At 41.6% G+C, this 26,550-nt stretch overlaps 1 protein-coding gene across 1 annotated transcript in view; it reads right to left on the bottom strand.

Moving 5' to 3' along the window:
- Positions 1-455: 455 nt before the first annotated feature.
- LOC116523326 (putative neutral ceramidase C) overlaps positions 456-26,550 on the bottom strand; it is a gene marked incomplete at its 5' end in the record, with an annotated part of 30,690 nt that continues 4,595 nt past the window's right edge. Inside the window, 18 exons of the mRNA XM_032238431.1 lie at positions 456-870; positions 2,522-2,610; positions 3,514-3,573; positions 5,307-5,453; positions 7,037-7,132; positions 7,270-7,365; positions 7,894-7,933; positions 8,580-8,674; positions 10,366-10,481; positions 11,659-11,740; positions 12,092-12,196; positions 13,819-13,905; positions 15,617-15,742; positions 17,888-18,008; positions 19,439-19,516; positions 20,835-20,962; positions 23,895-24,071; positions 24,844-24,996. Of these exons, the coding sequence (XP_032094322.1) occupies positions 633-870; positions 2,522-2,610; positions 3,514-3,573; positions 5,307-5,453; positions 7,037-7,132; positions 7,270-7,365; positions 7,894-7,933; positions 8,580-8,674; positions 10,366-10,481; positions 11,659-11,740; positions 12,092-12,196; positions 13,819-13,905; positions 15,617-15,742; positions 17,888-18,008; positions 19,439-19,516; positions 20,835-20,962; positions 23,895-24,071; positions 24,844-24,996 (2,034 nt within the window). The remainder of the gene's footprint in view (positions 871-2,521; positions 2,611-3,513; positions 3,574-5,306; positions 5,454-7,036; positions 7,133-7,269; positions 7,366-7,893; positions 7,934-8,579; positions 8,675-10,365; positions 10,482-11,658; positions 11,741-12,091; positions 12,197-13,818; positions 13,906-15,616; positions 15,743-17,887; positions 18,009-19,438; positions 19,517-20,834; positions 20,963-23,894; positions 24,072-24,843; positions 24,997-26,550) is intronic.

The raw sequence follows: 26,550 nt of genomic DNA, 5'->3' as shown, positions 1-26,550 counted from the left end.
AAACCTAACCCTAAACCTAACCCTAAACCTAACCCTAAACCTAACCCTAAACCTAACCCTAAACCTAACCCTAAACCTAACCCTAAGCCTAACCCTAACCCTAACCCTAAACCTAACCCTAACCCTAACCCCAAACCTAACCCTAAAGCAAACCCCTAAACCTAATCCTAACCCTTACCTTAATGTAAATCGGCTTTCTGCCACCGCGCTGTTTTAAAGCGCCCTTCTGCCGCCGCGCTGTTGTCACGGCGGTGATGACGCGCGGTGATGACGTCGCGGCTTTAGCGACGCTGTTTTATCACCGCTATTTTGACGAGCGCGGTTTTGTCGTGCCACGGAAAAGAAATGAACAATGTTTTTTGCAAGGTCTTTTATTTCTGGGATGGTTTCGTGGGCATCGTTGACCAAGGTGGCAATTCAATGAAAAGAATAGGGGATAAATTTAGGAGCCTCTTTCGCTTCTGATTGGTTTGTGTTGGAAAACTGAGAAAAATAAATTTTAGCAGTATGCAAACACAATGAGTTTCCAAAGTTTGAAAGTACTGGGAACTGCAGGCTGCACACAGTCAAAGAGATAGTACATTTTCTCTCTGCTATAGCAACTTGCAAAGTCTTAATGGACAATGGAGGAGCTATGAGATTATCCTTTTTTTCAAGCTGAAAGGGGCAACTTGATGCTTTTCAATAGGATACCACCAATTATAAACTTCAAATGTTGAAGAGGACCCATTAAATGCCCGGATTGGACTAAATAATTCTTTGCTGTGTCCAAAATATTGGATTCTGTATTTTCCTGATTCAGTGGCCTTTGGAATGTGCCATTCTATTATAGATGTACTTTGGCCCAACGTGCCTTTCTTCCAGATCAACCTAATGAGAAAAACAAGTTTCATGAATGAAAGTGATTGTCTTCATGCAGGCTGATTCAGTGAAATGCAGATTAAGCTCGGGTTTCAATATGATTTCAACTCAGGGTTTAATCGCATAATCTCATTTCGCAGTTTCTGAAAAATTGCTGCATTTATATCCACGCTGCGGTACTGCTTGAGCCGAGGTGGCACAATGGTTAGGGTGCAGTACTGCAGGCTACTTCAGCTGACTGTTAGCTGCAGTTCAGCAGTTCAAATCTCACCAGGCTCAAGGTTGACTCAGCCTTCCATCCTTTTGAGGTGGGTAAAATGAGGACCCAGAGAGTTGGAGGCAAGATGCTGACTCTGTAATCCGCTTAGAGAGGGCTATAAAAGAACTATGAAGCGGTGTATAAGTCTAAGTGCTATTGCTACTGAGTTAACAAAATAAATTTAATCAAAAACTAGCAAACAGTCTCTCAAAATGCCATGCCTTGAATAATCCATTCTGTGGATCATCATTCAGGAGCCGAGGTGGCGCAGTGGTTAAATGCAGCACTGCAGGCTACTTCAGCTGACTGCAGTTCAGCAATTCGGCTGTTCAAATCCCACTAGGCTCAAGGTTGACTCAGCCTTCCATCCTTCCGAGGTGGGTAAAATGAGGACCCGGATTGTTGTTGGGGGCAATATGCTGACTCTGTAAACCGCTTAGAGAGGGCTGAAAGCCCTATGAAGCAGTATATAAGTCTAACAATTGCTATTGCTATTCATTCATTGTGGAGAAAGGAGGAGCGCTTCCTGCCTTCTACTTTTAAAGCCAATGTCTTCAGGGAGAGAATGCAAAATTAAAAACAACCTTGGAAATTACCTTTCATCTATGCTCAAAGTCTTGAACATCACAATATGTACAAATGAATGATTATATCAAACGTTTGGATTATTATATTCATCAGCCTCTCACTTCAAAGCTCACGGATGAACTGGAACAGTCCCCAGATTAAAGAGTCCTCATTATATTTCATCTACATAATGTTTATATGAGTACATTTTGTTTCTCCCCTCCCTTCCCATTAACACTAGAGCACATGCATAGAACCTGGGAATAGATGCATGCCAGATCCTATGATTGCGCTGATTCAGGCGCAATTGCACATAGAAAAGTGTTGAAATCATTCCTCCCAAGCTCTATCCTCCCCATAATTGTCTAGTTTCAGGTATTATCAGTTAGCAATAGCAATAGCAGTTAGACTTATATACCGCTTCACAGGGCTTTCAGCCCTCTCTAAGCGGTTTACAGAGTCAGCAAATCGCCCCCACAGTCTGGGTCCTCATTTCACCCACCTCGGAAGGATGGAAGGCTGAGTCAACCTTGAGCTGGTGAGATTAGAACCGCTGAACTGCAGATAACAGTCAGCTGAAGTGGCCTGCAGTACTGCACCCTAACCACTGCGCCACCTCGGCGCAGTGGTTTGACCAGAAAAAGGAACTTTTCAGATATTAATGAACCTTTACACCTCTTTCCAAGCACGTCCCAGTGCTGATTTTTGACCTCCCTGCACTGTTTTGATATTTTAAAAAGACCAAAGTGACATCAAAGGATTCTGTGCATCTGTTTTTGGAAAAAGGTTTTGAGCATCTGCCGAAATATATAAGGTCTTGACAGGACTCCTTACCGAGTATCCCATGAGGCATCGTCATGCAGCACTTGCCAGCATTTAGAAATGTTATCATGTTTCTCCACCGTAAGGAAAGTAAAATTGGCCTGGAAAAAATAAGCAGTGATGGAGATGTAAAATACCCACTTGTAAAATAGCTCCTCAGAAACTATTAGTTATGGATATTAAATATATATAAATGCAACACAAATGTAACACAGGCAACAGTAAAAATTATGGCTTTCTGTCATGATGGTCTCTTGTGACGAGCTTGAAATAGATCTATACTAGTCTCCCTTTATTTATTTATCAGCACAAATACAACAATAGTAAAAATATTGGGTTTCTGTCTGGATGGTCTCTTGTGACAAGCCGATAGACAGAGAAAGGAAGCAGTAGGCTTCCTCCCATATTTGGGCATACCAGGGGTTGTGACACTAAATACATACCTATTTCCCTAGCTCAGCTGATAAAGGAGGAGAACCTTGTGGCTTAGTGGTTAACACATCTGCCTAAGATGTAATACAGCCCAGGTTCGAATCCCAGTAAGGGTATGGCTAGCTGATGAGAGCTAAATAGCTTGAAATAGATCTATACTAGTCTCCCTTTATTTATTTATCAGCACAAATACAACAACAGTAAAAATATTGGCTTTCTGTCTGGATGGTCTCTTGTGACGAGCCGATAGACAGAGAAAGGAAGCAGTAGGCTTCCTCCCATATTCGGGCATACCAGGGGTTGTGACACTATATATATATAATATTGGATAAGATCAGAGGATCTCCTTAGATCACAGTTGTATCTTTTGGGTTCGTTTGTTTCCTCTTCCCCATCTTCCTTCTCCATATTTGCAATTACGATGAGAAAAAGGGAGGGAGGAAGAGAGAGAGAGAGAGAGAGAAAATAAAATAAACAGACATTGCATCTCCGAATTATTTGGTCAAATGCAGGAAATCTAAGGACTCGCTCAAATTTTCCTGCGCAATCTTTCCGTTGGTTTCATCTCTCACCATATACTCTGTAGAACTCCTTGGGTTTGCTCCTACGAAATGCACTTCGGCAGTCTCTCCCTGGGTGAAAAAGATGGAATGAGTGTTGAGAAATCACATCACATGGTACAAATCAATCATTTCTGTGCACATGTGCACAACAGAAAATCAAGATGGCGCACCTGAGAATAGAATGGGTACACTTACATGTCCAGACTAGTTACTATCTATTCAAATGAATCAGTCCAAACTGGGAGGAACCCACCTCTGTAGTGAGCTAATATATTGCTGTTGCAGAAAATGACAGGCTTATACTTCTCAGGATACAGCAGAGGTGGGTTCCTACCAGTTCACACCTATTCGGTAGAACCGGTTCGTCAAATCGACCGAACCGGTTAGAAGAGGTTCCACCAGTGGACCCGGAAAGCAGGCCACACCTACAGAAGAGCTTCCAAATTTTTTTGAAACCCACCACTGGTCCTTGGATAGGATTATTCTACACTATCATGCTCCTATTTATAAAACTCAGTGCCTCTGTGAAAGGTAAGGATGATTAGTGTGTTTGTGGTGCAATCAGAACATTGCGTGGGTTGAAGTTGTTTTCACGCAAACCAAAGGTGCATTTTAAAAAACAAGTTTACATCCTATTCTTATGCATGCCAGTGCTGTGTGTGAGGTCATTTAAGGTGGTTCTGACAATATCGTCGGCATCTTCATATCTGGTCACATGGGCAGCAAGCCACTCCCATCCGGTCACACGGGCGGCAAGCCACTCCCACAAAGGAGGCCACACCCACAGAGTAGGTTCGAACAATTTTTGAAACCCACCACTGGGATACAGGAAAAGTTTATTTGGCAGCCAGGTTCAGAAAGCTAACACATAGCTAGCATTGGAAATTCTGAACAACCTTCATTATCGAAGCACTTGTTCTTATGCATTCTCAAAAGCAGCGCAACATGGAAATACCTAACTTATTTCTTAAGAGCCGAGGTGGCGCAGTGGTTAGGGTGCAGTACTGCAGGCCACTTCAGTTGACTGTTATCTGCAGTTCAGCGGTTCTAATCTCACCGGCTCAAGGTTGACTCAGCCTTCCATCCTTCCGAGGTGGGTGAAATGAGGACCCAGACTGTGGGGGCGATATGCTGACTCTGTAAACCGCTTAGAGAGGGCTGAAAGCCCTATGAAGCGGTATATAAGTCTAACTGCTATTGCTATTGCTATTATTGGTTACCTTGAGGAAAAAGCCTTATAAGGAGATGGAGTCTTCTCCTTTTGTCTTGGGACACATGTACGGACTACATGTCTTTATGCGAACTTTAATTGAACCTTGTGGTTTTGGACTTTGGACATGGGGACGTTTGCTGGAAGATGTGGTTGAAGGCTGATGACATTTCCCTGCCCCTTTAAGCAAGCTTCTAACTGTCCCTTTTATGCCACCTCTTCATTCTTATATTTTAATCCATATTTTGTTCTACCCGAGGTGGCACAGTGGTTAGAGTGCAGCACTGCAGGCTACTTCAGCTGACTGCAGTTCTGCAGTTTGGCTGTTCAAATCTCACCGGCTCAAGGTTGACTCAGCCTTCCATCCTTCCGAGGTGGGTGAAATGAGGAACCGGATTGTTGTTGGGGGCGATATGCTGACTCTGTAAACCGCTTAGAGAGGGCTGAAAGCCCTATGAAGTGGTATATAAGTCTAACTGCTATTGCTATTGCTATTACCTCTCAAAATGATATGATTAAACAAGGTTTAAAAAAACAGCCAAATAAAATGGTTGGGGTGTGTGTGTGGGGGGGGGGGGAAGAGTATACATACCACTTTGTATATTGGTCGAACATCTTGGAGAACATCACCATACTTCTTACCAGCTGGCTTTTTATCAATAACAGGAGGCAACAAATTCAGGCTTGTTACGTTTAAGATGGGTGGCTCTGGAATATTTGGTAAATTTTGAGTGGTATTCTGGAAAAAAAAAAGGTAATTCAGTTTGGAATGAAAGGTGCTTTAATCTTAACCAGGAAATAAAGCAAAGGGGGAGAAAAAGGAGAGGAATTATATAATAAAAATATTCTAATGCACGGAGTTGAGAGATCCTGTTCGGTATTTCCGTACCCTCTTCCAAATCTTCATTTTTCTTTTCCCCTTGTTTTCATTTACGAGCTCCTTGAAGAATTACACTAATGTTAAAGAAATAATGGAATAGGCAAACTGGCAGCCCGCGGACAAGATGCATCACAGGCAGGCCACGCCCACCCCAGCTCCGCAAAGGCAAAAACATCACGTGATGTCACATGACATGATCAAATTTGACACCCATGGAATAGAATCATTAAAGAAAGAATACCAAAGGGGGGGACAAAATGAAATGTAAGTGACAATAATTAAAATAATTTTTAATTCTTTTAAAGCCGGGGTGGAGCAGTGGTTAGAGTGCAGTACTGCAGGCCACTTCAGCTGACTGCTATCTGCAGTTCGGCGGTTCTAATCTCACTGGCTCCAGGTTGATTCAGGCTTCCATCCTTCTGAGGTGGGTAAAATGAGGACCCGGATTGTTGTTGGGGGCAATATGCTGACTCTGGAAACCGCTTAGAGAGGGCTGAAAGCCCTATGAAGCGGTATATAAGTCTAACTGCTATTGCTATTGCTATTTAATAATTAAATTGTTGAATTGTCCAGCAACAAGTTGTCCTGTGACAAGTTGTCAATGGTGAGTTGGCCAGGGTGGACTGATGGTGAGAAGGCTGTGACAGGTTCTCCCATTCCGCCTTGAAATACACAAGCTTAGTTTTAAATTCCCATAGCAAGCTACAGAAGCAATATTATTCACACTTTGCTGCTTGTTTACGCTGGGAATGTACTTGAACCCCCCCGCAAAAAAATAATTCTCTTGAATAATTTTTGCATGGATTATAGTCAGTAGTCAGCATAGATTAACAATACATTTATGGGTGATGGGAGGTGCTGTTATGAAGAACAAAATCACTTGTTTAGAGTTTATATTGATGGAAAATTTCCACAACAGAATGCAGCAGCTCTTTTGAAACCTTATATCCAGAGGTGGGTTCCTACCAGTTCACACCAGTTCGGTAGAACCGGTTCGTCAAATCTACCGAACCAGTTAGAAGAGGTTCCACCAGTGGACCCAGAAAGCAGGCCACACCTACAGAAGAGGTTCCAAACTTTTTTGAAACCCATCACTGGTCCTTGATATGATTATTCTACACTATCATGCTCCTATTTATAAAACTCAGTGCCTCTGTGAAAGGTAAGGATGACTACTGCGTTTGTGGGGCAATCAGAACATTGCGTGTGTTGAAGTTGTTTTAACGCAAACCGGTCACATGGGCGGCAAGCCACTCCCATCTGGTCACATGGGCGGCAAGCCACTCCCACAAAGGAGGCCACACCCACAGAGTAGGTTCGAAAAAATTTTGAAACCCACCACTGCTTATATCATAGGTATACCTCTACAGATTGCAACCTATTTCCCTTGTAATTAAGAATCAGATATTCTTTAACACTGCATAATTGCAATTTGTTATTACCGTAGCAATAGCTCTGGCCAGGCCTTGAAATAACTGTATATAGGCAGAAAGTGTGTGTGGTCCAAAAATGGTGGACGCTCCTTCATATCGTTGAACCTACAAAGTGAGACATGAAGATCTATGAATTCATGACTACTTCATAATCCCAACAGAAAACCAAATTTTCTACAAACTGTACTTGCAAATCATTCATGCTACTTATTTTTGTTTTAAGAATATTACTGGTTAATTACCTGATATTCTTCATAAGTAGTTACATAGTGGGTGTAAACATTGCCCAATCCTGAAATTATAATATCCATTCCTGCTTGTCCTTGAATTTCAAATTCCTATGAAACAGAAGAAGAGTGAAGAAAGAAAGAAAGAAAGAAAGAGAGAGAGAGAGAGAGAGAGAAAGAGAGAGACAGAGCAAGAGAGAGACAGAGCAAGAGAGAGACAGAGAGACAGAGAAAGAGACAAAGAGAGAGAGAGAGAGAGAGAGAGAGAGAAGGAGAGGAAGGAAGGAAGGAAGGAAGGGAGGGAGGGAGGGAGGGAGGGAGGGAGGAAGGAAGGAAGGAAGGAAGGAAGGAAGGAAGGAAGGAAGGAAGGAAGGAAGACCATTTTGAATTCAGAACAAGGGGTAGCATTTTTTCATGCATTCAAGTTTTATACCATGGCTAGCAATTTGGGGGGGGGGGGAAGAAAATACGATAAATAATTAGAATAAACTATTTTATTATGGTCATTGACCACAAAGGCAAACAGAAGTGTGTTAAAATTTAATAGGCTGTCTCAAAATAATTACAGGCTATTACATTAATGTCTGCAAAAAATCCCTCTGCCCCATTTACTAATTCCTTTCTTATTCTAAAACTTACTTTTTTCACAGCTTCGCGAAGTCTTCGGCCAGACATTGTCCTGGAAGATAAGCATACATGCAAAAAAGGAGTATCAGTTTCCACACCTTTCTAAAGAACTGTTGATTCTCAAAGAAGATTGTTCAACTATTCTCTTTACAAAAAACTTAAAGATAATCCTTAATATTTCTAAGCAAGAGAATAAATACCAAAACAGTTTCCTATCTGCTCCTATGCAATAAAAATCTATGGAAACTAACCAACTAGTTGAGTCATTATTCACTTGTCACATTGTTTAAAAAAAGTAGGGCTTAAACATGCTATTCAAGACTCGGTTAATTTAAGGGGATGTTCACCAAAGAAAGTGGGGGATTACACTTTAAGCCCCTTAAATTAAATTAAATCAAGAATATCGTAATGTCAATCACTGGCTTTAATTTTGTCCTGTTAATTTTATAGTACATAAGCAGAGTATAAGGCTTCTGCAATCTATTGCCTTTCAGATATATGTGGGTTTTCAGGTCCTCAAATTTCCATCTATCACACCAATTCTGGCTGGTCTCATCTATCTTTCTATATTTCCCACTATCTGTCCTCTAGAACAAGCCTTTCCTCCTAAATAAACCTGCTTTCTTTTTCTAAGCTAGCCATAAAATACACAGAATGTGCGTGAGTTATATTATAAAAGACAGAATATCAATTCATACGTAAACTCTCCTGGAACAGCCACGAAGGCTGTAGATCCAATGGTAAACATCTGGATGTCAACTATATCGGACTGCCACCGGTAAGGCTTGATAAGCTGAAACAATTCAAGAGAGAAGGGGAAATCTTAGATCAGCCTTTATATTAAATAATATCATCAACAATAAAACCACATTACTCTCCTTTGTCACTCAAGGGATTCGTGACAGATTAGAAGTGGGTGGGGCAAAGTGAACGCATGGAACTCTCAAACCAATTCCTAGAATTGATTCCTTACTGTTTTCCAGCAGAGCCTTTTAGAAATATGATACCCAAATTGTCTGATAGATTTAGAACATCTAAACACAATAAATCTAGAATTCCAAATTCCTGAAACTTCAGAAAATATGACCATTATTCTGGAGAACTGGTAGCAGAAATTTTGAATCGTTTGGAGAATAGCAATAGCAGTAGCAGTTAGATGCATATACCGCTTCATAGGGCTTTCAGCCCTCTCTAAGCGGTTTACAGAGTCAGCATATCGCCCCCAACAATCTGGGTCCTCATTTTATCCACCTCGGAAGGATGGAAGGCTGAGTCAACCTTGAGCCGGTGAGATTTGAACCGCCGAACTGCAGCTTAGCAGTCAGCTGAAGTGGCTGCAGTACTGCACTCTAACCACTGCGCCACCTCGGCTCTGAACTGTACTATATACCACCTCTGACTGGCCTCGCCCCCATCTATTTTCTGTCTCCCGAGTCCCAGCTGATCGGGAGGAAATGGGAATTTTGCAGTAACCTTCCCCTGGAGTGGGGAGCAGTGATGGGTTCCTACCGGTTTGGACCAGTTCGGCCAAACCAGTATTGGTTTGGTGGCCTAGGTCACTGGAACTGGCAGCGACCCAGACCTGTGACACCCCCACCACCATCTTGTTTTTCAGATCTGCACATGGACAGAAAAATTTCAATCACACTGCACATACACAGGCAGTGTACATCAACTGCGCATTCATGGCACGCACTCAAGCAAACCAGCTGTAGTGCCCACTGGAACCCACCCCTGGTGGGGAGGGAATGGAGATTTTACAGTAGCCTTCCCTTGCCATGCCCACCAAGCCACGCCCATAGAATTTGTAGTAAAAAATGGACTACAGCTGGTCCAGAACGCAGCCGTGCGAGCGATATTTGGTGTATCTGGATACACCCATATTACACCTATCCTCCGCGAGCTGCACTGGCTTCCTATTGGTCTCCAGACGCGCTTCAAGGTGCTAGTCATTACTTTTAAAGCCCTTCATGGTTTAGGACCTGGCTACCTGAGAGACCGCCTCCTGCCACTTACCTCCCAACGACCAACAAGATCGCACAGGTTGGGCCTCCTCCGGGTGCCGTCAACCGGACAATCTGGTTGGCGACTCCCCGGGGGAGGGCCTTCTCTGTTGCTGCGCCGGCCCTGTGGAACGAACTACCTGCAGAGATCCGGACCCTACCCACTCTCTCGGCCTTCCATAAAGCCATCAAGACCTGGCTGTTCCGGCAGGCCTGGGGCTGTTGATTAATATCCAGCCCCGCCTAGATAGAATGGTTGATGTGAATTTTAATAGTTTTTTTTTATATATTTTATATCTTATTTCTATTTTTTAAATTTAAATGTTTCTTGTCTATTGTGAGCCGCCCAGAGTCCCCTGGGAGTGGGCGGCATACAAATCCTAATAAATAAATAAATAAATAAATAAATAAATAAATAAATAAATAAATAAATAAATAAATAAATAAAATTTTGAATCCCACCACTGCTAACGGTGCATACCTCTCCTAAAGGTAATAGAATAGGCTTAGGTTTATGGCATTCTATCGATTCATTGGATGGTCCAACAAGGATAGTATCAACGACAGAATCCCAGAACGGGTCGCCTTCCGTGGTGCCTGTTTAAAAAAAGCATGTAAAAGTAGAATGCTTTCCACCATATTAAAATACATTATTGAATTAACATGAAATATTTAACAACACCTAATGGCATTATAGCAAATGGCATTAAAAAAGAACCAGTTTGGTACAGGAATTTTAAAAAAGGAAGCTGGGAAACTGTGAGTTATAGAATGAGTTTGAGCCATTCCTCTCTCTCATCCTTAGGAAGAAGATCATTTTTTTTTAACTTGTCTATTTTAATTTTATTTTATTTTATTTTCTTTCCCCTCTCTGTAAGCCGTGCGGAGTCCTCCGGGATTGGGAGGCCTATAAATAAAATTAAACTTGAAACTTGAAACTTCTGAAAATGTTGGCCAACAGGAATTTATCCATGTAGTTGGCAGGAACCAAAACTAACATAAAAGTACACATTCTTGTGCTTTTAGTTTGTTTTGAAAAAAAAGAGAGTATAATTTATACAACCTATAATTGTCAAGAGGCGTTTTACAGATTTCTAGTTTCAGGACCTTTTCCTTTTAACAAACAAACAAGAAACTCATCTCAAATGTTTACATGTATAAATCATTTGTTCTGATTGATGGTGAGGACTAATTGTAAAGTTAAGGATGCCTGATATTAAGAGCAATCTATTTTTTTTAAATAGAAGTTGCAGGTATGAGAAAGATTGTCGGTCTTTCAGTTCTCTCTAAGCGGTTTACAGAGTCAGCATATCGCCCCCACAGTGTGGGTCCTCATTTCACCCACCTCGGAAGGGTGGAAGGCTGAGTCAACCTTGAGTCGGTAAGATTAGAACCGCTGAACTGCAGATAACAGTCAGCTGAAGTGGCCTGCAGTACTGCACCCTAACCACTGCGCCACCTCGGCTCATTATTTTCCCCACAATAACAACCCTGTGAAATGCATTGAACTTGGAGAGTCTAATTGGCCCAAAGTCAATCTTGGTTTTGGGAGACCTACAATTCACAGTCTCCTTATTTCTAGCCCACCACCATAGCTATTTCCCCAAGCTGGCTCTCCAAATTTGTCTTCCAAGCTCAGATGCTCTGCAGAACATGGTGGCTGAGAATTTGAGAATCTGCAGTCCCATCACATATGCAGACCAGTAGCTTGGGGGATGCTGTGGAACAGAGTAATAGTAATAAATAAAATCTGTCTATATTTCTTTCTACTTGCCTTGAGTAAAATTGAACATTCCTGTCCCATCTATGGTACCTGCAGCAAAGCTGTATCCCAAAGCTGGTTTGCATGTTTTACCCTTTGGAAAAAAGACAAAATAGCAATAGCAATAGCAGTTAGACTTATATACCGCTTCGTAGGGCTTTCAGCCCCCTCTAAGCCGTTTACAGAGTCAGCCTATCACCCCCAACAACAATATCGCCCCCAATTTTACCCACCTCGGAAGGATGGAAGGTTGAATCAACCTTGAGCCGGTGAGATTTGAACAGCCGAACTGCAGAACTGCAGTCAGCTGAGGTAGCCTGCAGTGCTGCATTTAACCACTGCGCCACCTCGGCTCTTATAAACAATGTAAAGAGTTATGGTCTGCATTGTAAATACTTCTGTATTGATACTGTCTGCCTGAAACATCACCATGGGGGTACACTACCGTGTGTGTAGAGTTCAGCTGAACAGTGACGTTACTCATGTCCACCCATCGATGAATTGAGCTGATGGGACCATCAATCTCTTTTGAGGCCTTCATATATATTTCCTGAAATACAAATGAGAACCAATCATCACTCAAATCTGGTGACCATTGTATTACTGAATGTGAGCCCATATGTATTGTTCAAGTGTGGATCTGTACGCGTGGTAGGGACGTTCTGGACTTCTGAACTGCAACTCCCAGGGACCCTCATCATTAGACATACAAGGGGAAGCTACTATAGTAGCGGAAGCTACTATGATTTGCAATTCAACAACAGGCATCATTTCTTCAACGAACCTATCAGGTAGAAGAGACATTAAATCCTGAGATAGAAATAGCTGCAATCAAGCTCTCACCCTGACAGAAGGGTAAAACTCTTCATCAAGGGAAAAGGATTTTGTTTTTTCCCAATATAACGTATACAACCATGGTTTCTTACTAGTTAGGAAGTGAGATTTTCTAACCAGATAAGATAAGGTTAGAAAACAGCTATGATGTCCGTCAACTTCCTCCTATCCCCAATGGGTAGTTTAATTGGAGATACGGGAGTTGTGGTAGTAATGAAGCATAGTTTGTACCCTTCCTGAACCTTACAATCTGTTTGAACAAAATTTAGGTCCATAGTAAAGTGCGGCAAAGTTAATGCAGGGGCCTAAAGACAGTTTTTCCCAGTGTTTGTCAGGTGCTACACAGCAATAAATCTTTACATTGAATATGATCTATTCTAATATCTGTCTGTCTGTCTGTCTGTCTGTCTGTCTCTCTCTCTCTCTCTCTCTCTCTCTCTCTATCTATCTATCTATCTATCTATCTATCTATCTATCTATAAATTGTATCTATCTATCTATCATCTATCTATCTATCTATCTATCTATCTATCTATCTATCTATCTATCTATCTATCTATCTATCTATCTATATGCTGAGAGCTAAATAGCTTGAAATAGATCTATACTAGTCTCCCTTTATTTATTTATCAGCACAAATGCAACACATACATACATATATACATACATACATACATATATCAGTCTGTCTCTATTTCTATCATCTCTATCATCCACCTATCATCTATCTCTTTCTATATCTATCTATCTCTATTCTATCTATCTATCTATCTATCTATCTGTATCTATCTATCTATCTATCTATCTATCTATCTATCTATCTATCATCTACCCTGTTTTGCTGAAAATAAGACCTCCACAGATAATAAGCCCAATTGGGCTTTTGAGCACATGCACTAAAACAAGCCCTCCCCCCAGAAAATAAGCCCTCCCCCAAAATATTGCAACACAGCAGCAGCCATGAGGTGATCATGCTCGCCGCTTCCTGCACCTCAAAAATTATAAGACCTCCCCCAAAATAAAGCCAAATGCTTATTTCGGGTGTCAAAAGAAAATAAGACCTTGTCTTATTTTCAGAGAAACAAAGTATTTATCATCTTTTCATATCTGTATTTAATTCATAATTCATCATCATTGCTAAATAAAGTTTTTAATGGAAAAATATTCTAGTTAAAAGCAAATTATTAGAAAAGTGACAATCTCTATCATCTATATTTTCCTAGAATGTTAAGATTCTAGCATCCATGTTTTCCTAGAATGCTTTCCTAGAAAATATAGGAGTTAGATGCCAGCCCTTAACATCTATATTTTCCTAAAACGTTATAATTTTAGACATACCTTTGCATTTGAGTAGATGTGTCTCCCAATTATTTGTGTGCTCTGAAGCATGTCGTTCCCAGGACCTGAAGCAATGCACATCCTAGCCTAAATTGGATTTCAGAACAACAAATTAGATGGGGAAAGATAAGTGGTTGACCATCCTTTATCTTTGTGCCCACTTACTTCCTTTTTATCTTTATTCCCTCAATTGTAAATTCCAATTATAACCCAGTTATAAAAGGTGCTTCAAATGAATGTTGGAAATGTAAATAGGTAGTCGCCAATTACCTCCACCAGACCGATTAGATCCCACAGACTAGGCCTCCTCCGAATTCCATCCGCCGGCCAGTGTCGACTGGTGACTACCTGGAGGAGAGCCTTCTCTGTGGCTGCTCCGACCCTCTGGAACGAACTCCCCGTGGAGATTCGCACCCTCACCACCCTCCAGGCCTTCCGCAAAGCCCTTAAAACCTGGCTGTTCCGACAGGCCTGGGGCTAAAGAACCGTTGCCCCCGTCTCGAATGGTATGATTGTTGTGTGTTTTTAAATCATGTATTTTTTTTTGTGTTGTTGTTAATTTGTCTGTATCCCCCCCTTCCCTGGTTTGAGTTGTGAGCCGCCCTGAGTCCCCCTTCGGGGGAAAAGGGCAGCATATAAATGAAATAAACATTCAACAAACATTCAAATGTAAATAAGGAACCTTTTACCATTTACGGTGGACTTGTGATAAAGCAAAGAGAGAGGAGCAGGGTTCACATCTTAATATAGCAGATTTTTAAAGTGAATATAAAGATAAAACCAGAGACTTTTCTCTTGGGCTTAATGAATAAAGAGCTTGGCCGGGGGGGGGGGGGTTTGAAACTTTGATGTTACATATGCTGAGACATTTATGGACAAATAGCTGGAATTAGCAGAGATAGCTAAACTGACTGCCTTGCTTAAAGAAAATAATACAATTATTCTATTCTATTCTATTCTATTAAATTGTCATGTGTGTTGGGCCTGGTCTCTGGGTGTTATGTGAATTTTGTTGTATGGGTACACTGTGTACAATGACAATAAAGTATTCTTTTTTTATTATCCAACAGTCAGTGGATTATGAGGTAATCAAAGGCACAATTGAATGATTGCTTTTAATTATCTGTGGGAACTTAGACCATGAGCCCTACATGGCCAAGGACCCGGATATCTACGAGACCGTCTTCTGCCGCACACCTCCCTAAGACCGATAAGATCGCACAGGGTGGGCCTTCTCCAGGTGCCATCAGCTAGACAATGTCGGCTGGCGGTGCCTCGGAGGAGGGCCTTCTCTGTTGCCGCTCCGGCCCTATGGAATGAACTACCCCCAGAGATCTGGACCTTACCCACTCTCATGGCCTTCCGAAAAGCTATTAAAACCTGGCTATTCCGGCAGGCCTGGGGCTGTTGACCTCTTGACCGAGGTCCAGCCCCGCTTAGATCGGGTGCATGATGTGTTTCTTTTAATCTGTTCTCTTCTGTTTGTCTTTTTAACCTTTTTCTTAAAATTTTATTTCTGTAAGCCGCCCGGAGTCCTTCAGGATTGGGCGGCCTATAAATTTAATAAATAGAATAGAATAGAATCTTGAGCATTTTGAAGAGTCCTCTATTAGGCAACTTATCCTGAAATCAAACCAATCGGTTGCTCTCTTTGAAAGTCAGTCTTAAGTAGAGTTGAATTCATAAAGTTCTTGGTATTTTTCTTCTGAGTAACTTTGATATATATATCAGAGGAAGGTATATGAAACCCCATATAATTTCAACCACGAAATGCACACACTTTTGATCCAATACTTACCCCACCTACAGGGCAGTAATTCTCCATGTTTTCACATGGATCCCCAGTGTTGATGCAATATGGGCCCTTTGTATTCGGAGACACATCACCCAAGTTAGCAGACGTAAACGCTGCTACGAAGGGACCCTGAAAGAGGAAGAAAGTCATATCGGCGGCTCCCGTTGATCCCGCAACATTATTGCTCAGAATCTTAACAAAATGGCTCTTAAATGAGATCTGACATTTACTGCAATGTTTTAATTGCCTGCCACCTTCAAGCAATATTCTCTCCTTTCAGATTTTGTGAGTAGTCACATGGAAATGAAAGTTTGCTTCCTTGTATTTATTTCATTTCATTTGCACTGCCAAGCTTCGTTATTATGGTTCGTTCAGAGGTGGGTTCCTACCAGTTCGCACCTATTCGGTTAGTCAAATCTACTGAACTGGTTAGAAGAGGTTCCACCAGTGGACCCGGAAAGCAGGCCACACCTACAGAAGAGCTTCCAAAATTTTTTGAAACCCACCACTGGGATATGATTATTCTACACTATACTGCTCATATTTATAAAGCTCAGTGCCTCTGTGAAAGGTAAGGATGACTACTGCGTTTGTGGTGCAATCAGAACATTGAGTGTGTTGAAGTTGTTTTAACGCAAACCAAAGATGCCTTTTAAGAAACAAGTTTACATCCTATTCTTATGCATGCCAGTGCTGTGTGTGAGGTAATTTAAGGTGGTTCTGACAAGTGTCGTCGGCATCTTCATATCTGGTTACAGGGGTGGCAAGCCACTCCCATCCGGTCACATGGGTGGCAAGCCACTCCAACAAAGGAGGCCACACCCACAGAGTAGGTTCGACCAGTTTTTGAAACCCACCACTGGGTTCGTTGCACAGTCAGCCAGATGTTCAGACTGGATTTAGCGTTTTGATGCATCTCTTTAGTTCTTTCCAAGGATCTGGGATATAATTATTATTTATATATAAAGTCTGGGTGGCTTTCAAAATCCAAAAACAATAAAAAAACAGTTAATAATATACAACCCCACAGGAAACCCAGACCAAAGCAATCAAACAATAACAAATCAATCCACATCAAAGGACCAATAAACGCATCACCCACATGTCTGGGAATAGAACCAATTATGAAGACTTCCTAGAACTCCAGAAGAGTGAGCTACTGTCCCACATTTCACCTGCCAACTGAAGAAAGGAACACAATTTAGCCTCCTCACCTTAACCTCCTCAATTGTACTATGAGTATAATCTCCAAATTTCTTGGTCAATAGGACCTGGAATTCTAGGAACAAAATTTGCAATGCTTCTGGAGAGTAACATAGTTGAATTTTAGGTAAAGGTAAAGATTCCCCTCACACATATAGGCTAGTCGTTCCTGACTCTAGGAGACTTACCCACCTCGGAAGGATGGAAGGCTGAGTCAACCTTGAGCCGGTGAGATTAGAACCGCTGAACTGCAGATAACAGTCAGCTGAAGTGGCCTGCAGTACTGCACCCTAACCACTGCGCCACCTCGGCTCTTTTATGCAGAAGGTGCACGAAACGCTGTTACCTTCCTAGCAAAGGTGGTTCCTATTTTTGTACTTGCATTTTTACATGCTTTCGAACTGCTAGGTCGGCAGAAGCTGGGACAAGTAAAGAGAGCTCACTCCGTTACACGGCGCTAGGGATCTGAACCGCCAAATTGCCGACCTTTCTGATCGACAAGCTCAGCGTCTTAGCCACTGAGCCACCACATCCCTTAGTTGAACTTTAGTTTATTGATAAAATCTAAAGTACTAATAATATCTTAAACAGGGTTTAAAACCTAATGGGGAATAATCATTTGGGGCTATTATTTCATGCATTGAATGGGAATGGTCCCAGATGCAAATCCCAAGATCTTCACATAGAAATATAACATTTCCCGTATAAAACTCTGGGTCGCTGTCAGCCACTGCCAACCACTATTTGAACTACTGGAGCCGAAGTGGCGCAGTGGTTAGGGTGTAGTACTGCAGGCCACTTCAGCTGACTGTTATCTGCAGTTCGGCGGTTCTAATCTCACCAGCTCAAGGTTGACTCAGCCTTCCATCCTTCCGAGGTGGGTGAAATGAGGACCCAGACTGTGGGGGCGATATGCTGACTCTGTAAACCGCTTAGAGAGGGCTGAAAGCCCTATGAAGCGGTATATAAGTCTAACTGCTATTGCTATTGCTATTGCTACTAGCTACATTCATTAGAAGGCTAACACAACTTACTTTGTTGTATACAATGATGAACATTAATTGTCCTTACCTTTCCTGGAAGATATCCTTCATTCTTCTCTTGTTCAAAGAGATAAGCTGCATAGCCAGTATTGTCACTATTTACTAAAAGGTTGCTGTTGTTCATACTGACAGGATGAACGGCAAACCAGCTAGTAAAAAAAATCAAAGAAGGGAAAGCTGTTAGGAGAATACTTGTTTACTTACTTACTTACTTCTATGCCATCTATTACCAAAGGCCCTAGGCAACTAACCATATATGATTTAACACTTCCTATCCAAAAATTCAGTCAGTCTTTGTCTGTCTGTCTGTCTGTCACTTATCTATCTATCTAGATTAGAATAGAGTTGGAAGGGACCTTGGAGGTCTTCTAGTCCCACCCCCTGCTCAGGCAGGAAACCTTACACCACTTTAGACAAATTTAGACACTTTAGCCCTTCATGGTATTGGACCTGGGTATTTGAGAGACCGCCTGCTGCCAATTACCTCCACTAGACCGATTAGATCCCACAGATTAGGCCTCCTCCGAATTCCATCCGCCGGCCAATGCCGATTGGCTACCACCCGGAGGAGAGCCTTCTCTGTGGCTGCTCCGACCCTCTGGAATGAACTCCCTGTGGAGATTCGAACCCTCACCACCCTCCAGACCTTCCGCAAAGCCCTTAAAACCTGGCTGTTCCGACAGGCCTGGGGCTAAAAAGCTTCTACCCCCTTCTCGAATGGTATGACTCTTGTGTGTTTTAAATTATGTATTGTTGCGTGTCGTTTTAATTTTTGTCTGCATCCCTCTCCCTTGGTTGAGTTGTGAACCGCCCTGAGTCCCCTTCGGGGGAAAAGGGCGGCATATAAATAAAATAAACATAAGCAACATAAATGGTCATCCAACATCTTTAAAAATGTCCAGTGTTGGTGCATTCACAACTTCTGGAGGCAAGTTCTATCTATCTATCTATCTATCTATCTATCTATCTATCTATCTATCTATCTATCTATCTCTAATCCATTTCTTTTTACTCATTTATTATTCAATTTATTTGCCGCACATCTCACAAATGACTCTGAACAGCTTAAAATGTGAGAGAAACCTCTGTTTTAAAGCCCTTCTTCTTCTCCTCTCCTTAAAAGGGAAGCTGTTAGTATGCAGACTGCTAGTAAGCAATCAATTATTGATTAATCAGCTGGAATACATGTTTAACCTATCTCCCAGCAAGCTATGCTTTCAATACAATGGGGTATGGTCTTATTTCCCTTCTTTTGTTCTTCATCACACAAGTCAGCTTTTCTCAACTTTATTTTCTTTACCCATCCATCTTTCTTGAATTTCAACTTCACCAACTCATCAGGCAACGTATGAAATAGGATAAAGGTGATGAACTTGAAAAAAGAAGACCAAGGCTCAAGGCTACCTTTGGCCATTCAAGTTCACCTGTATGTTTAAGCTAGATCCTTTCACTGCTTTATCCCAATCTACTTTTCTATACCAGCCTTTATATGTAGCCTGTAACAGCCCTGTTGGGAATAAAATGAACCAATATAGTCTGCCTGGGTTGAATTCCTCCCTGTTTTCAAAAAAGTTCTCACCTAAACATTCCAATTTCTCGGCCATTATCTGCAACCATTTTCAGCAACGTCAATTCTTTGTCTACGTTTGATGAATACCTGGAAAACATGGAGGACATGGTGTTGGGGGGGGGGAGAAAAGAGAGCCTTTCGCAGCAACTAGAATAGAGCTTCTCAATCTTAACAACATCTTAACAAATATTTGTGGACTTCAATTGCTCACCAGCATGAAGAATTCAACGTTCTCAGCATTCAGCATTCTGAGCTCTCAAAATTCATTCTCAGCATTAGCAACATCCTTAGCAATGTCAACATTAAAGTTTCTTGGGTATTCACATATGTACACATTTTTACCTATGTACACACTCTTAATGTCATGGAAGTTTTACTATAGACTGACCTTGTCAAGTATGTGCTAAATTCCACTTTTATGTTGTTTCTCATTGTTCACTTAACTATCCATGTTGCTTTACTATGATAATTTATAATTTCTATCATATCATTATTATACCATGGATGTTCTGTTGTCTGTAAGCTGCTAAATAACGTAAGGTCTAGGTCAGTGGTGGGTTACAAATTCCGTTCCAACTGGTACGGTTGGAACAGGGCTGGGAGCGTCCTCATGGATGCGCGCAGCGCACACACACGCAGTGCAAGCATGTGTTCAAGTGCCATCGCGACAATCCAGCTGCTCCACATAGTGTCGCGCAGGCGCTGAATGCGCCATGCACTTACACGGAAGCGCAGAAGCATTTAAACTCCAGTAAGGAGCTCGGGCGGGTGTGTGGGCCCTCCGGAGCACCATACCGGAACGGTATCCAGTGCTCTGGGCTGCCTCCGGTACGCCCATACCAGGGCATACTGCCTGCAACCCACCACTTGTCCAGGTGATCTAAAATGAATAAATAAATGAATGGCTAAGGAAGGACTCTGTCTCTTGAACCTTTCAGCATTGCCGTTCCTATGATCATGATAGTGGCCTTCCCTCATCAAGGAAATGGAAGAAGGAGGGGGGAAAATAATACCCTCCAAATATATTTTCATCTCCTTCTGGGCATTTTGGAAAGAGAACAAAACAGTAAATCATTATATTCTAGACAGGGCTCCTATAAAATACCCATAGGAGTCTGTTTTTCATTGAGCAAGTTCTAAACAAACAGATAATTGTTTAGAGCATGATAAATTTAAGCTCTGTGCACTTCAGTTGCCAATTTCCCCCGTCAATACGTTGGAGGGAATTGTAGCAGCTAAAGTCCAAACATCTTAAAGTTACTAACATTGGGAAACGCTTCCTTTGAGCAAGTGAATCTTAATCCAGCGTTGCGCAGATATGAATACTATGCCTTAGCTAAATTATAAGATTTACATTACATCCACTACAATGAATGAAAATGCCCTCAATATTGTCTTTATTTACCGGCGTCTTTCAGAAGCTGGATTCTCAAGGTAAGAAAGAGGACTTCTGTTTATTTGACTGTCCTCTACCAAACCTCTACCGATAAAAACATGTCCTGGCACCATATTCTGATGTGCCATGTCAATACTCTGAAAAGTAGAAAATAGGGATTAAAAACATGGAAACGGAGACATTTTGATTTGCATCCAGCTTTTTTGCATCCAGCTTTTTAGCACAAGACTACCGTGTTTCCCTGAAACTAAGACTTTTTGACGCATGCACTAAAATTAGCCCTCCCCTTAAAATAAGGCCTTTGAAGCACATGCGCAGCTAGTTCTCTCCTCAGGGGGGAAAGGAGGGGAACATGTCCCAGGTGCATGTGGGGTGCATGAGGCATGTTCCCCCCCTTCCCACCCCCGTCACCTCACCTCCTCACCTCGTGCTGTTTACATGGGAAGCCACAAGGAGGCTCAGCGACGCTAGGTGTGGCAAAAGTGTGCCAGAAACAGAAATTTATGGCAAGAGTGTTCCAGAAACAGAACTTCTGGACCTCTCTGGATCAGTTGATCCGCGGGCTGCAAGCTGAGGTTAAGGGGCCTCCTGCACCTCAAAAATAATAAGACTCCCCCGAAAATTAGGCCAAGTGCTTATTTTGGGAGTCAAAAGAAAATAAGACCCTGACTTATTTTCAGGGAAACACGGTACTTACATAACTGAAAAATCAAGCACAATAAAGAACCTTGAGGTCCCAGAAGGTCTCAAAGATATTATCATGGAGTAGAGTTATTATATAAGAAAAGTGGTTAGGAGAATGCATGGGATAATTCTACTCAGGGGCGGGTTTCAACCGGTTCGCGGTGGTCCCCGCAAACCGGTTGGTCGGTGAACCTGGAAGTAAGTAACTTCTGGGAACGCCGAAGGGCCCACCCGCCCGCCCGCGCTCCTTACCGGACTTTGAAGGCTTCTGCGCTTCCACGCAGGGGCATGGCACATACAGCGCCTGCGCGATTCTCCGCGAGCAGCTGGAGCATCGCGCAGGCGCTAAGACCGGTTGGAACGGGATGAGCAACCCACCACTGATTCTACTCCTGGATGACCCTCTTGTAGCAGCCGTCCTCCCAAGCCAAGATTGGTTGCTTGAACACAGACGTTTTGTAACATAGAATGGGAGTCACAGACTGAACATTAAATAATATAAGAAAGAAAGAACATGATATTTTAAAGTAATGCATAGAGATAGGCTACTCCAGAAGTAAATGTAAACAAATCCTATTATGCCACTGAATAGATCAGGACCAAGTATCATCAGCCTGCAATTGAATATTAACATCTCCATCTCATGTGTATGCAACACAAAAGCCATTACAGGGCAGCAAGTTACTCCAGAACCACACAACTCTGAGTCATGCCACAGGAAGACACAACTGCCCTAGCCCCGTTCCAGTTACCCTCGCTATCCTACAATCGGAGACCTCTGCAGCCAAATATGTTGTACTTGTGCTGATAAATAAATAAAGGGAGACTAGTATAGATCTATTTCAAGCTATTTAGCACAAATCAACACAAATGTAACAAAGGCAAAAGTAAAAATATTGGGTCTCTGTCATGATGGTCTCTGGTGACAAGCCGATAGACAGATGATGGAAGCAGTTAGCTTCCTCCCACGTTTGGGCTTCCAGGGTTGTGACACTAAAATGCATACCTACTTCCCTGGCTCAGCTGATAAGGAGGAGGATCTTGTGACTTAGTGGTTAACACATCTGCCTAAGATGTAATACAGCACAGGTTCGAATCCCAATAAGGGTATGGCTAGCTGATGAGAGCTAAATAGCTTGAAATAGATCTATACTAGTCTCCCTTTATTTATTTATCAGCACAAATACAACACAAATGTAACAAAGGCAACAGTAAAAATATTGGGTCTCTGTCGTGATGGTCTCTGGTGACGAGCCGATAGACAGAGAATGGAAGCAGTTAGCTTCCTCCCACGTTTGGGCATACCAGGGTTGTGACACTAAAATAAATACATACATACATACATACATACATACATACATACATACATACATATATATATATATATTAGATTTTTTACAACCCCTGGTAAGCCCCAATTATGGGAGGAAGCTAACTGCTTCCATCATCTGTCAATCGGCTCGTCACAAGAGTCCATCATGACAGAAACCCAATATTTTTACTGTTGCCTTTGTTATATTTGTGTTTTTTTATTTGTGCTGATAAATAAATAAAGGCAGACTAGTATAGATCTATTTCAAGCTATTTAGCTCTCATCAGCTAGCCATACTCTTACTGGGATTTGAACCTGGGCTACATTACATACTAGGCAGACATCTTAGCCATTAAGCCACAGGCTCTTATCCGTTATCAGCGGGGGGGGAAATCTAATAGATACCTTTCACCCTGGCTTCGCTGATAATGGATAAGAGTCTGTGGCCTAATGGCTAAGATGTCTGCCTAGTATGTAATGTAGCCCAGGTTCAAATCCCAGTAACGGTATGGCTAGCTGATGAGAGCTAAATAGCTTGAAATAGATCTATACTAGTCTCCCTTTATTTATTTATCAGCACAAATAAACACAAACACACACACACACACACACACACACACACACACACACACACACATATATACATATATACATATATACATATATACATATATACATATATACATATATACATACATACATACATACATACATACATACATACATACATACATATATATATATATATATATATATATATATAACTTGCTTGCCCATGTATGATATTCCATACACTAAATAAATAAAATAAATTCATCAAATTGACCATAGAGGTGTTCCAATGGCCATAGCTTGGGCCTCAGTCACAAATCCCTTCATTCATTGCCAACGTTTCTTTGAACAGCCATGGAATGAATGGTCATCAGTCAACGACTACCTGTAGCAATTTTCTCTAAAGTACGGAGGAAGAAACTGTTGTCTTAAAGGAACGTCCAAAGGAGGATGAGAATCCATTTCAGCCTCAAAAGATACCATTACATGAAGTTAAAATGCTAAATTGGATGTTGCCTTACTTTAACGATCCCATTGACAATGGCATTCAGTGCTGGCTTTATAAGACCTCCGGATGTTATCAAGAGCAAGGTGTTTTGGAAATAGCCTCCAGGTCCTGAATGGGTATGAGTTCCAGTCATTACGACATTGTCCTGATTGTACAGATCTCCGTATTTATATTTTAACCGTTTCATTACCTTAAAAAAAGGTTTGAAAGAAATATATTGTCTTGCATTGTTACATTTTACTTTTACATAAAATATTTTCAATAGGACTAGGAGAGGGGTATGTCTTACGGCATTCAGTAATAAGAATTCAAAGTGTATAGATATATATATTCAGAATATATATCTTTATCCAGAGTGTATATCTTTAAAGTGCTAAAGCACGTTACACATACACATACTGGTATATATGCATTTATCAAGCTGCCTTCTGTTGGGAAAATTCTAAATCAAGTTATAGTAATGTTGGGATTGTAACCTGCCTGCTCTAAAGAAAAGCTGCCTTAATTACAATGCTGTCTAACAGGACCAGGATTGGACCCGAAGAATATCTGCAATGATTAATTAAATACATTAAATAAGCCATAACTTAGAAAGCAAGGCAAAAAAACCAACCACCCAGCTCACTATATGAATTGACATCTCATGGTCTACTTGTAGAACTTGACTACAATTAAGGATCTGTCTTTTAATTCCTAAGTTTCTACTGGTATTTAAGTATATAATTTGTGTAAGAGAAGGAGTGTAGCACCTGAAGGCAGAGTCAAAAGAGGAATCAGACCAGAATCTCTACATAGCCACAAAGAGACAGTCTTTTGACTCCATCCCCAGGTTCTGCCACTCCTTCTCCTACAGCTTCGAATTTATTACAACATCACCATGATTACAATTCATAAAAGAGAAGGGAGGGGGAGAGGGGAAGAAGAGGGGTGGAGAGGAGAAGTATTGGTTATTCCTCACCTACCTCTAGCCTTACTCTTTGAGACATCATTCCTATTTCAGCAACCACATGCACTACTCGCTTGGCGTCATCCTGTCGTTCTGCTAGGATGAAAGTTCTGCAATATAGTCGTGAGAGGATGCCACCACCTTTCTGATGAAGACTGGCATAGCCCATCTACAGTGAAACACAATAGGTCATTATTTATTAGTTTAAGATTAAAAACTGCTTTGGTGGTTATTGACTTTGAGTGACTAACTAAAAAATGAGATAAAATATAGGAAAATATATATAAATCCTTACATTCTGTACTCATATTGTTCTGTAAATATAGGAATTATATAAAGGTCAAGGTTCCTCTCACACATACGTGCTAGTCGTTCCCGACTCTAGGGGGTGGTGCTCAACTCTGTTTCAAAGCTGAAGAGCCAGCGCTGTCTGAAGATGTCTCCATGGTCATGTGGCCGACTGAAAGCGCACCGGACACTATTACCTCCCCACCAAAGGTGGTTCCTATTTTTCTACTTGCATTTTTACATGCTTTCGAACTGCTAGGTTGGCAGAAGCTGGGACAAGTAATGGGAGCTCACTCTATTACTCAGCTAGGGATTCAAACTGCCAAATTTCTGATCTTTCTCATTGACAAGCTCAGCATTTTAGCCCCTGAGTCACCGCGTCCCTAGGAATTATATACAGGAATATAAATATAGGAATATAAATCCTTACATTCTGTACTCATATTGTTCTGTACATATAGGAATTAATTATAGCATAATTACATCACGCCATCATCCTGAACTAAGGAATAACAAGCAAGCTCATCAGTGTTCTGATCTTACTGGAAATCTAAACATCTCAATCCCCAAAGGCCTTTTGGAACAGCCAACCTTTCTTAAATTCTCACAGGGTTATTGCCAGTTTAAGCAAGGGAGAAGTACTATTCCAAAAAAAGTGGGAGGAGGGGGAAATACAGAAGATCTTGCAATCCCTGATGGTAACGCCTTTTCTGCAGAGGTGGTATTCAGCCAGTTCTGATAGGTCTTGGAGAACCGGTAGTGGAAATTTTGAGAGTGGGAAGGGATTGGGGATTTTGCAGTATCCTTCCCCTGCCACACCCACAAAGCCACACCCACAAAACTGGTAGCCTCACTGCTCTTCGGAGAGGGAAGACAAAGGAACCCTCCTTCCAGATTCTACTGGTGGAAGCAGGCTGGGTATCATTAACCGTACACCTAATTCAATCCTCTCTTATCAGAAGTGTTATAATCTGAGACTCCAGAAATGCATATGCCTCCTCGAACCTGGTAGGTGGCTTCCAAAATCCTTCTGAACATTTCCATCGTTATAAATATAGTTGTACAAGAAAGAAAGGAGATATTAGTTAGTTAGTTAGTTAGTTAGTTAGTTAGTTAGTTAGTTAGTTAGTTAAGTTAATAGCAATAGCAATAGCAATAGCAGTTAGACTTATATACCGCTTCATAGAGCTTTCAGCCCTCTCTAAGCGGTTTACAGAGTCAGCATATCGCCCCCAACAACAATCCGGGTCCTCATTTTACCCACCTCGGAAGGATGGAAGGCTGAGTCAACCTTGAGCCGGTGAGATTTGAACAGCCGAACTGCAGAACTAGCAGTCAGCTGAAGTAGCCTGCAGTGCTGCATTTAACCACTGCGCCACCTCGGCTCCTTATAAGTTAGTTTAGTTAGTTTATTAAGTTAGTTAAGTTAGTTTAG

The sequence above is a fragment of the Thamnophis elegans genome, unplaced genomic scaffold (assembly GCF_009769535.1).
Source record: "Thamnophis elegans isolate rThaEle1 unplaced genomic scaffold, rThaEle1.pri scaffold_171_arrow_ctg1, whole genome shotgun sequence".
In the NCBI taxonomy this organism is placed as follows: Eukaryota; Metazoa; Chordata; class Lepidosauria; order Squamata; family Colubridae; genus Thamnophis; species Thamnophis elegans.
This window is presented reverse-complemented; position numbering and strand designations above follow the sequence as displayed.